At 33.7% G+C, this 12,566-nt stretch overlaps 3 protein-coding genes across 8 annotated transcripts in view; 2 read left to right on the top strand and 1 right to left on the bottom strand.

Annotated features, from left to right (window-relative positions):
* Positions 1-12,566, top strand: part of LOC135122768 (aquaporin AQPcic-like) — a 48,411-nt gene that overhangs the window by 782 nt on the left and 35,063 nt on the right. The gene's annotated exons all lie outside the window — the stretch shown is intronic.
* Positions 46-1,007, top strand: LOC135122769 (rRNA-processing protein UTP23 homolog). Its single transcript, XM_064047188.1, has 2 exons — positions 46-321; positions 388-1,007. Exons 1-2 carry the CDS (start codon positions 202-204, stop codon positions 997-999), a joined length of 732 nt encoding a protein of 243 aa, XP_063903258.1. The 5' UTR covers positions 46-201; the 3' UTR covers positions 1,000-1,007.
* The window catches only part of LOC135122762 (breast cancer anti-estrogen resistance protein 3 homolog), a 125,480-nt gene continuing 113,912 nt past the window's right edge, over positions 999-12,566 (bottom strand). For all 5 annotated transcript variants that reach the window (XM_064047171.1, XM_064047172.1, XM_064047173.1 and 2 more), the window contains 4 exons: positions 9,845-10,351; positions 9,405-9,779; positions 2,865-3,033; positions 999-2,805 (listed from right to left, as the gene is read on the bottom strand). In XM_064047171.1, the coding sequence (XP_063903241.1) occupies positions 2,275-2,805; positions 2,865-3,033; positions 9,405-9,779; positions 9,845-10,351 (1,582 nt within the window). In that variant the 3' untranslated portion in view covers positions 999-2,274. The remainder of the gene's footprint in view (positions 2,806-2,864; positions 3,034-9,404; positions 9,780-9,844; positions 10,352-12,566) is intronic.

Genomic DNA, 12,566 nt, shown 5'->3' with positions numbered 1-12,566 from the left:
AAAGCCCTAGATTTGCAGGGTCGCCAACTGATGTGGGCGTCTTATGTCAAGTCTCGTGTTTCAGATTGAGGTTATATTTTGATCAAACGTTAGTGAATTCGAAAATATTTAGTTTAGATACTCGTTTTTTTTACAATACCACCTTTTTCGTTTCATGTGAAGAGTAACTGACAGCGCCAGGTGCAATAAACTTAAAGTACAATGAAAATAAAGAGATATAAAAAAGTGAACAAACACTTAAACTTTTACGTAAATAATTTTGGATTTAGACATCCTTATCAAGTTCTTGTCGACGGCACCTTTTGTTTTGCGGCTTTAAACGTAAGTTTCTGAGCTACTTAATTATGGTACGTATTATTATTATTATTAACACAAAATTAATTATAGAACAAAGTAAACATCTCTGACAACATACCACGGTATTTACAAGGAGAATTAAAATTATTAACTACACAATGTGCAGTTATCGAAATGGAAAATTTGGGGTCGAAATTGAGTGGTGCCTTGATTGTGTTGAAGCAGTATCCTGTTCATAAATGTGGCCATGAAGGAAAACCTATTGTGGCTTCAAAGTGTCTATTATCCATGTTGGGTAACTGTAATCCTAATCATTACATAGTTGCTAGTCAAGATAGAGATTTGCAAAATAACGTGAGGAATTTGGTTGGTGTGCCACTACTTTATCTTCATGGGAAGACTCCAGTGCTTGAACAACCATCTAATGTTAGTGTGGAAGCGGCGAAAGACAATTTAGGGGGAATCAGTATGTCAGAAAGACAGATGATTGAAAAGTTAAAATTAGAAAATGGGATGGTTAGTGATAATAGGGACAAACTCAAGAAAAAGAAGAAAAAAGGCCCAAATCCTTTATCATGTAAGAAGAAGAAAAAGCAGTCTGTGGAAGGTAAAGTTGTGAAAAGTGGGGAGAGGAAAGTTAAGAGACAGAAAGTTAGAATACCAGAGCATGTAAGAGAAGTTTTATTTAATAAAAAAACATGAAATTTTTAGCACATTTTATTTTCTTCGTATATAGTATAGGAATCATTTTTACATTTTTTGTGAGCTAGACAGAATTCTACTATAAATATTTTTCTTGGTTTTGTCCTACACAGACTAACAGATAGACCCGTTAATAAATTATTAAATCTAGCACATTTCATAATATAATTACACATTCTTATAATAATTAAGTACTTAGATTTATATTTTCGTATAGTATTACTTTTCAGTTACTTTTAACAAATATACATCACATATAAAGAAAACAAGTGGAAATAATGAATTCAGTTGAATCGTGAATACTTAAGTGAATAATTAAGCTAAAAACAACACCTTGGCGCGGTTAATTATTCTGAGCTAAATCAGTAAAAACCAAATTCATTATTTCAAAAGTTATTGCACACAAATAAAACCAATAAAAACTAATATGGCAGTCTTCATATTGTATTGTCAGTAATCCAAGTTAAATAAGGATTTATAATTTTTTGATTCTATGACCACGATTTTGTCTTATAATGAGCACCTTTTATAAAACTCTAAAATCTAATAATTACAGATTAAAGCTTATTTTTTTACATGACCTAAATTTTGTATAACCAAATGTCTTGGTGTTGAAGAGGTTATTTTTGGTTGTTCGCGAAACATTTAAATAAAATTTCTAATAATTTTGATATGTAAAAAAAAGAAATCTGAACCAAAAGTCACAGCATAAGCTAATCCATAATTCAGTTGTTTTTTTTTAATAAAAGGCATTGAAAAATCGTAGTAAGATTTGCGGTTCATGTAGTTTGATCAGGTGATCTGGGATGACGTCATTTGAGTCATCTCTTAAAAACGTTGACAGTGTGCGTACAGTAGAATATGTGCGTATTCTGTCTCGTGTTTTATAAAAAAATTAACATAAAATACAAGGAGAGTTAAAGAAACAAGTGAAATATTTGTTAAAATTTCTAATTTTATTTTTGTATAAGCTCCTTATTAAAAGTCACTATTATTGCGCTGTTGACTTTTTCATTTACCCCCGTACATCAATTACTTGTAAACAACTACTACATATATAGGAATTAGTCACTTTTTATTTGTGTATTTGTGAAGATTTTTCAATGCATTTTTAACAATCTTTACATTATAAAAGAACGGTATTGCATTATATCTGAAAACGTAATAAGTCTTCGATTTGGATGCGTTATGCTGTAACCTCTTAGGCCCGTTGCTATGGCGTACGTTAATACGTATATTAAAATATGTACAGTTTGATCACAATAAACATCTTCGCTACACTTCAGCGTCGTCCCTCTGTCCGCAGTACTTGTCCGCGATGGCAGAGAGCACCTGTTCAAATTTGGAATGTCTCTCATCGGCAGGAACGAAAGCTCCTCGACTTCCCCACAAAAACTTCATTTGAAATTCCGTTTTGAACATATCTATCGTCAACTCTTCCATCCTAGCTTCTCCCAACACAATCTCTGCATTTCTTTGGTAAGATGCACTTGTGTCCATGTATTTTCTGGCAGTCTCTAGATGATTAAGTAAAGTAGTAAGACCGAAGTCTTGGGTGTTCGATTCCCATAAACCTAGACAACTAGAAATCAGCTGGCTTTGTTCAGTGGGTGTCGTAAAGTCTTCTAAAGTACGCTCCTGCAGCAATATTAATGGCAACAAGTGAGGAATCGTCGTGTTTGGTGCTTGAGGATTTGAGCAACTATTCATATTTTTGAGGGTTGGTCGCAATTTCGCCTCAAAATTGAAAGCGGAATCGGTGTATTTTTGCCTCAACATGTGCCACGTGCTGTCTAGTCTTTCAACCTGTAAAAGAGGGTTTTTGTTTGTTTGTAGACGACGGAAAAAAATTTTTATTTGGTTACCTGTGGCAAGCATAAACCTAACATGATCCCGCAAAAGCCGAAGAGGTTGCCAAGGGCCGTTTTTGTGTCGATGGCGATTTCGATCCATTTATTTAACATCTCCGTTCTTTCGGTTTCATCCACACAAGTTAGAATTGTTACAGCGACTAGCAACTTCAAGCATTCGGTCCTAGGAATATCGATAAAATTAAATATTGTTGGAGACAAAAACATGTGGATTATAGTAAAACTCGGGCGTTAAAAATGGTTCAATTTCATGTTTTCGCGACATACATAGCTCCTAGAATATGAAAATATAGTATCTACTACCGTCTGGCGTTGTTGTCTGTTGACGATTTTTTTTTAGACAAGGGTAGATGGTAAAATTTGCTGACGTCATCTCAAAATTTTGCTGAGTAAAATTTCTATCAGATCTAGACGGTATGGTTCCAAATTTAGCTGCAATTATTTGCCATTGTTCTATGTATAACTTATAATTATAAATTCACCGCTATAAACTATAGAGGGGGTCTAAAGGCGTTCGAAATGTAGATGTTTCGTAGATCATTCTGGACTGACCATGAATAAATACGTCAATACTGGAAAGAATGGGCAGAGATTGAGAAATCCTTTGAACCATAAAGATCCCAAAAGCGGTATACTTGGGTCACATCTTCCGAATAAAACGTACGAACTCCTTCTGAAGGAAAAGGTCGGCGAAAAGCGAGGACCAGGCTGTCAACAAATCTCGTGGATGAACATTACGAACTAGCTAGGGATGGATACCCATAACTTGATAAGGCTAGGGAAAAATAGCGAGCAGTTTGCGTTGGTTATCACGTCTGCCCTTATAAAGGAGATAACACGAAAAGAAAATATGGCTAATCTTAATAAACGTAATGACAAACGTCAAAACGCTAAAGAAACGCGATTAATAACAAAATAAATTCTAACCAGGTGTCTGTATAACAAATTTTTCAATTTGTAACATAAGTGCGATTGTTAGCAGCAAATGCAGGATTTACGAGTTTAATTTTTTAAATCTGACACGTTATATGTGAATGTCAGGTGTAGCGCCTCTATCGAACTACAATGATTTATTAGTTTCTAAAAAATCTCATTGATTTAGGCCCTTGGGAAGTCATAATTTTTCAGTTCGCAAGTTTTGCTACGTCGTTTGAGCGACGTGTGCCTTTTTGTGGAAGCGGCGACTATTCTATTCATTTGCGAGAATTTTTATGGTGGCGCGTATTTTATTGTCTGTAATTTATTTTTATCGCAGGGTAAAAATTGTAAGACGTGCATTTTATTATTTTGCCGTGCCTGTCACCTAATTGTGTGTGGGGAAGTATCAATTTGAGTAAAAAGCGCAGTCATAAATTTCCTTGTTTAAAAATGGAATATAATTAAATGTTATTGTTTTTTTTATACGTATTTATTAGCACATTTGTTTTTACTTTGATTCATTATTCACTAGGGCTTTGTCGCTTTTCTAACTATATTCCCCGAGAAAATTTCGAATCGTTTATAACTTACGTGTACGTGTGAAGGTTAGCCCATTCTCACAATATTTATTCAACGTTAATCGTGACAAGATGTGTTCGCCGTTTAACTTTTATTATCACGAGCGGGAAAACTTTAGCACCCCGGATTAGTTGGAAACTACACAAAACTATTAATTTTTCGCCAATAGATCAGAAAGATTATTTCTGTAAAGTTTTAATGAAAACATTACTTACTAATTTGGCAACTGTTTTACAACATTTTTAAGAAGCTGCTTTTGCTATATTTCATTTTTAACTAAAGAAAACGACAATGTTTTCCATGTAACGCATAGAGCTTTGCAAACTCAAAACAGTGGCGAAAACTGCCTTCCGAAATTTCCATAAATAATTGAGAATTTCAAAAAAACTTTAAAAAGGAATGATGCCGCTTTGTTACATAGAGTAAGTAATGGGTAATTTAAGTTAAAACCTCATAATAAGTCTGTTAATAACGGAGATATTACATTCAGAAAATGTAATGAAAATCCCGTAAGTGTATCCAGATGTTGTTTGGGTATAATTCTTACTATTATTATTTTCAGTTTTGCTCGCGACATTGGCGTTTTGAAAAATTGTGGAAGGTTATTTTGACAGAACTTTCTTCGCCGCTGAAGTATAGTTATAAATATATAATTATAAAATTGCGTCTTCAAATATGAAATATATTTAAACCAGGTAACTAACGGGAAAAAATGTAGACATTCTCAATTTTTCAGTAGATGCTTAACTTCGACTATTTATGTTTATACTTCGACCGAATTCAACAAATAGCACGTTCAGATTACAAGCATTAGCGGTTAAAAGAAAATGAAATTCGGTTGATCTTGTGTCGTCAATGCAGAGGAAAGGATTGATTGATTAATTCATACTCAGTTTTTTTCCAAAAACACTAAATTTCAAGAAATTCGACAAAAATGTAAGCTGACGGACAAATTTTGATGAACGATTTACCATGTTTCAAATTATCTTAAAATTTTTGCATTCGGTTTTTGCAATTTAAAAGTTAAATCGTAAAATAGTGTTTATTCGGCAGAATTCTAAGATGACCTCATATTTTAAGATTAAAGGCGAAGAAACGAACAAATTTTGATTAACGGTTTGTCATCTTTCCCATAACCTTTAAACGTTTGCTGACTTTCAATACATTCGCTGTTGCAATTTTAAAGTGAAACTGTAAAATGCAATTTTGAATTTTTTCCCAAAAATTTCGATGTCTAGGGTAAAAATTCAACACGGATTCTAAATTACACAACATGAAGTATGTATTTCTAAAAAACTTAAGAAACATTTATTCTGTAAAATTGTAAAATTACGTTATCATTTTTTAGGACGACAAATAAAAAAAAATGATTAACGATTTAGCATGATTACGATAATCTTAAAGCGCTTGAGAATTTTCAAAGGATTCGGTTTTACAATTTCAAAGTTAAATATGTATGTAAAATGTTGTTATACAATTTTGATTTTTTCCCCAAAAATCTGGATGTCTAGGATGAAAACTCGGATTCATGAATTACACTTGCAGGCAATCCTATAAAATTAAATATATTTAATACAAAAAAAAGGTCAAATTAGTAGTAAGTAAAATGGTACGAGTACATTTTGATTTTTAATTTATTATAACGCGTTTTATCATTTTTTTAAGAAAACAGGCCAGTTTTGGCGTTGAAGTATTTTTTTTTACCTTTTTGTAAAAAACTCAAAATCAGCGGTTTTTATATGAATCGGCTAGAATCATGGTTAAAATCTTCAGAAATCCACAGCTTTTTAAAGAGATGTTGCAATTTTGATTTTTTTTCTCCAAAAAAACTGGATGTCTGATAAAAACTCACAAGGTTTCATAAACCACATGTTCAGGGGTATCTTATTTTATAAAATTTAAATAATAGTTACTACTGTAAATTTTGGAGATGACGTCAACAATTTGTTGGTAGCCTAATTTTGATTAGCGTTTTACCATCTATATGATATTCGTAATCACATATCAAATTTGACGATTGGTTTAGTGCTTTCGAGGATTATGTATCTAATAAAAATCCGAACAGACGGCAGACAGACAGATGGAAACGGGAGACCTATTATTTCGTACTGAGTTTACGCTCTGAAAGTAAACAGGTGCTCTTATTTAATACATATTTACATATACATATAGTTTTTTATGCGTCTGTTATATTTTTAGGAATATTTATTGGATTTGTAATTGTAACATCCTGTATATGTAAAAATTCTAAATAGTTGTATAAAAAAAAGAAGTAGACTGTTTCGGGAAATTTCCCGGTGTCCTGGCGGCACAACGACACTGTATAAAGTAAAGTCTATTTTAGAATATCGTCAAACTTATTGTAGCACTTTCGCTTTTGCCGAAATTGAAGACAAGTTTTGTTAATTTACAGGGTTGGAAAAAATCGGATTTTTATGAAAAAAAACGAAAATTACCGATTAAAAAAAATCATGATTTACATATTTGATTTTTTTTAGTTTTTCAATTCTTTGGTATTAAAACTCTAATAAAAGTAAAAGCAAAAGTTCTCAGTTTTAATTAGACCTATTTATCCCGTTTCTAATAATGCTTTATATTAAATTGGTTATTAGAATTTTAATTTTTCACGCATTTTAACACTCGCCATGTTTTGAGCCGTGTTTTTGCGAGTTTTGCGCAGGAAAGAATTTATTTTCATTCACATTGCTAAACAGTAATAGTGTCATTTTTGTTTGCAATGTTTGCTCGGATATTTGTAATGAATGTTTTGTCGTACCTGTTATTAAAATAAAAAATTGGTCGAAAGCATTAGACAGAAATTCCGTCGTCTTTGAAGTATTCGGCTGTGCAGCTTCTAGTTTCTTGTCTAAATCATATTATTTGATTTTATGAATTTTATTTTTTTATGATCACCCGTATACATTTTAGAAAATCGGGGCGGATTCATAAACCATAACTTAATGAGTATGTTACATATCAAATTTAGATAGCATTTATTATGCAAAATGTTTAGGTGAGATCATTAAATTGTTGGTGGGGATGATCATACAAATTTTGATTAGGGTTTACCATCTACACGATATTCCTAAAATACAAGTAAAACTTGACAACAATCAGTAAGTTTCGGAAATTGTCTGAAAATCAACACAAACAGACAGAAATAGAAGACCTATTTTTCTCATATTCTAGGAGTCATGAAAACATATAGTAGGCATACGCCGGATGGACCCTACTTTGAAAAAATTACTTGATTTAAATCGGCCAACTCTGGTTATTTATATATAAATAAATACGTCTTGTTAACTTTTAGATTCACCAAAAACGGTGAAATGAAACTTATCAGTTTAGCATTTCTCAGTAAACGATCTGAAAATAATTTAATTTTTCGTTAAAGGTATTGTTAGATTCACTGCACTGGCTATTTTGCACGAAAAAAATATTCCAACCGTGTCTTCATAAGTATAGCCTCCGAAATACTATAAGTTTATATGGCTGTTGTAAAATTAGAGTATTGTGAACACGACAATGGTGCAGTTAATAAGGCAAACACACAGTTCTAAAAGACAAATTGTATTTGGTTTAATGTACCAAAAATGTTTACGCGGATTACCCAGCAGTAGACATTAAGGTGGTAAGATATTGAGACAAATCCATGATTTATGATGCTAGGCTTGAGTCGGTAACCAGCCGCACAAAAGGAATTATAACATCCCATTATTAAGTTTTGTGGGGCCATATAACCTTGTAGTATTTCGGAGACTATACTTCTTTTTAAAGAGGGTGTCCCTTCACTTAAAAAACGAAATTTGTCTTCATTTTTGATGAAAGTGGAATATTGATGTTTCTAACTATATTTTACTTTATTTCTCAAGCGTAAGCTATAAAAATATATGAATATATAAACAATATATAGCATTTGGAGTAGTTTGCGACGTCATAAGTCAGCTCTAAGATTTTTTGTTTGAAGTTGATGACTTGCCAAATTTTAGTTCACGAGTGTGATAATCAGAGCCCGGACTAGTGCGGGTAACTTTCAAGTCGCCCTCCTTGTTGCATTTAGTGAAGGTTAGTTGTAGTTTAAGTAATTAAACCTAAATTAACGTTATATACGTTAACAGTATTGTTCTCCTAAAATTTTCTTTCATAGTGTTGAGTTTATAAATGTGATGATCTTTGCATTTTACTTCTAATAATGTGTAGTACGAACGCATACAGTTAGCCTTCTGAACGCTAATCATTCCGACGGGAGGTTCAAATCACTATTGTACTGGCGATTTGCCTTCTGTTCGCACTGATCCGGTCGGAAAGTACAATATCATTATTTTAATTTACTTTCTGAATGCTCCGTCTTCATGCGGATTTTAGAGTGACATTTTTTTGCTCTTTGCACTTCCAATTTTTTAATTTATCAAAATGAACTACTACACATGAATGTAGCTATTTTTAAATCAAATTGTTGTGACATTACTTATTGGAATTTCATTAAAATACTGTACTAAAAAATTGTAACGATACTGAATCAGTTTTTAAGTATGTGACCTTGATCCATGATTTTTAATATCTACAAATTGTTCATAAACATTGTAGGTATTAGGGCGCTCGTTGTACTCAGCTGTGTACGAACATTACAATAAAAAAGGTATAATAATTACACGAAGACACAAACAAATATTGCATTGCACAGACGGTCTTGTTATAAGGCTTATTAATGTAATCGACCGATAACCATTTTACATTTTTGTTCTGACGATTCCGTCCCACGACCTGTAACAGGTCGTGACATTATAAATTTTAACCAATGTTTTCATTCCATATCCAACTCTTACCCAAAGAAAAACATTATTCCGGGCATAACTTTACGATTTTCCATACCGAATAGTCTTTGAAGAAGATGGGAATGTAATCAAAACATTCTTTAAAATTTATGATTTCACGTCAGGACGTGTGATGGAATGGAGACGCGTGTATGTTAGCCTGAATTGTTAATCTTGTACGGTTTTCACATATAAGTATAGTTTCATTAAAGATAACACTTACCGTTCTATCAAGTCCAGCCTAAACTGGTGCCCATGCGGCAACGCACATAGCTCAATCCCACTCGCTAACCTCGCCTCCATCGCATCCTTATTCGGCTTGTAAAAAATTATATCTAAATCAGTCCTCGTCAAATGGTTGGCCAGAATCCTGGGCCCCGAATCGTGTAGGATCATCTTGACGCCTCGCAAGGCTTGAGCATCCAACGGTTTATTCTCACTCACAGGAAGCAATATGGTCTGGAAATTCTCCAAATCGAACCTACTGCAAAGGTTAATTTCCGGTTGCAGCATCCGCAGCAGCTTATCCTCGGCTTCGGCGTAATCAATTTCGAAATTCTTCAAAGTCGTTGATGATTCGGACGCAACGAGATTATACCTAGGATTAAATTAACGCAGATTAGGACCACAACTTCGGTACTACATGCATAAATTACGACCAACCTAGGGTTTTTAATAATCACACCGGAATTTCTTTGGTTCGTTTCCACGGGGTCGCCCGCCGCCGAGCTTAGCGCCGAGTCCCCGGAGCCGTTGCCGGAATCCGAGCCGGAAGCGTGGTAGGACGTAACCCTTTGCAGATTTCCGTGGGGCAAAAAGCTGCCATCTCCGCTTTGTCTGCCGTCTGTGACGTCGGTGTCTTTCGATTCCAGGCGAATGATGCTGGGCACTCGCGACGGTTTCGGGGGTGGCGAGTCGGAGATTCCTGAGTCGCTCTCGTTGAAGAATTTCCTCTCTGCGCAAGGAGACAGGGTCGGGTCGCTGGTGATGCGGCAGTTCCGACCGAGGGTGTTCGAGCTCGCAGAAAGGGAGAGTTTGGTGTTGGGGCTTCTGGGCAGCGAATGCGTTGAGAATTTCAAGCCCGCGTTTATTGTGTCGGCACCGGCTGAACGCGTCATTAGGGGGGATTGGATTACCCCGTCGGCGCTGTTGCACTTCTCCTGGGATATTCTGGAAAAGAGAGAAATGAGGAGGACGTTAGTAACTTGAGCTTTTATTGAACCAAAACTCTTAAACTCGATTCCGACAGCAACGCAACTCTTTTTTTGTGGCGCTCGACCTCTGCAAGTTAGGTTTCACAAAGGTTTTAGTATAGGCAGCGTGTTCCACTTTTTTTCATCATAATAAGTTTCAAAAGTTATCGGCAGGTATCAATACACCAAAAGTTTTGGGATAAGATACTACTAAATCAAAAATAATTTTTACAAAACCCTTCAGTCTTGCTTAGAGTAGTTTTTGTCTTCTGAACGCCGTACTTTATAAATTCAAATACTTTAGAAAGGTTGTTTGATTATGAGACATGACGTGCTTCAGCTGGAGGATTTTGAGGATTGGTTTACTGAAAAACGTAGTCTTTTATTTTTTATCGGTTTCTAGAAATGAAGACCTTGCGATCTCTCATTACAGAATAAAAAAATAATAAATATACACTCCAATTGTTATTAGACTTAACACCTTCCTAAGTAATCAAGTTTCTGTCGTATTATAATTAGTTCTGATGAATAGGTTGCGTTAGACTCCTAAATCAATTCGACGATGTAATAGAGCTTTAATACCATATTGTTGCCGTTTACTCAAAAACTAATAATACTTGCTAATAAGTACCCGCCTATTCTGAGTAACGCTTCATAATTCCATTGTCGATATAGTCATTTGGGAATCTACCCTTTCTATAATAACGTGATGTGTAGTATGTACTATGTATTTACTGCTTGATATAGTTTATGACTTAAACCGGTGCAAACTAATAGGGAAAACCTGACTGTATATTGAATTTGGTGACTTACTAATCCTAATACAATTTCAAGACAACTTGTTCAAATTAACAATAATATAATAGTAAGTAAGTAATTAAAGTCTAAATTAGTCACTAGTGAGTACAATTTCGTTATAGTGCGGTAAAAAAACTTCAGACTTCACTAGAGAGATTTTATGTTACTTGTTACTTTACGAGAATTCCAATTGAAAATGTTTGAATCAATTGCAGCTATAAAAATATATAGTTGAAAGGATAATCATTGTTCACCCAATATTTGTTGCATGGTAAAAGAGTTTTGAAAACGATTTTGTGCGTAATTGCCCATGTTTCATATGTTTATGTAGTTAAAAAATATAAATGATCTTAATTTCCGGCGAAGACGGAAGCGCTGGAATAATGTTTATACATATTTTATCGTAAGTGTACTTTTTTGTAGATTATCTTTCGTATAATTTGTTTCCACAGAAGCAGTAATTCATATATAATTGGATCGATCAGCGGAGATGAAACACCCCATGTAATGGTAGGCACAAATTATTCAAGACAAGCATTTGTCGCATGCTCAAATTTATTGATTATGAGGTAGATTGTTATCTTTTTTGATAAATATCATTTTTACCAGAATTTTGCAATGGTTATAGGGTTTGTTATAATTTGGTATGTTTTACATTTATACAAGAAAAATCAGGTAACTACTGTTGGTTTTCGTTCTTTGTCCTTAATATTAAAATTTTGCAAGAATTAAACCTTTTAGCTATATTATGTCGTCTTAATAAAATTTTACGGAGTTTAGATGAACTGTAAGAACCTTTTCAATTAAATCCGCAATACCGAAAAATATTAACTATTTGATGGTCGACGTGTTTCAGCAACTAATACTGTCAACTTCTCGAAGGGTGAATTTATATTTTTCGGTGTTACGGGGATAACAACGTGCTTCGAATTATTTAATTTTTTTAATTGTTTGATTTATGATGTGCATTACATAAATTCGATGTTCTTCTTCCGGAGTAGATATTTATGAAGGTATTTTTGTACCTACATTTCCTTATCTCTGCAGCACAACCAATACACCATGGTGTATTTTTTTGAAGATATATTTATTTCATAACGTTTCATAATGAACTTTGGGAATTATTTTAAGCTATTTAGACCAAGAACTTCCCCTATTCCTGAAGAACATTCCCGTAAATTCTGTAAGTTAAAATGATAGCGTACTCTACCCAAGTCTGATATGTACAATGTAACACTAATAATAGCAGTGGTGTATATCTAGAATTTCGGGGAAATGATGCAAACTTCACTATTTTTTGTAAGGACTTATATATTTTTGATTAGTGATTTAGCATGTTCGACGTGTATTTTAAAATGTGTGCAAAATTTTAGAACAATTGGTTTTATAATGTC

This window comes from Zophobas morio, unplaced genomic scaffold (assembly GCF_036711695.1).
Source record: "Zophobas morio isolate AGI-343-1 ecotype UQ-CSIRO unplaced genomic scaffold, CSIRO_AGI_Zmor_V1 ptg000005l, whole genome shotgun sequence".
NCBI lineage: Eukaryota > Metazoa > Arthropoda > Insecta > Coleoptera > Tenebrionidae > Zophobas > Zophobas morio.
The sequence above is the reverse complement of the archived record's forward strand: the minus strand, read 5'-3'. Positions and strand labels throughout refer to the sequence as shown.

Coding starts and splice junctions, on each gene's coding strand:
- LOC135122769 (XM_064047188.1), top strand. CDS start 202: ATGAAAATAAAGAGATATAAAAAAGTGAACAAACACTTAAACTTTTAC. Junction 322..387: donor TTTGTTTTGCGGCTTTAAAC/GTAAGTTTCTGA, acceptor AATTAATTATAG/AACAAAGTAAACATCTCTGA.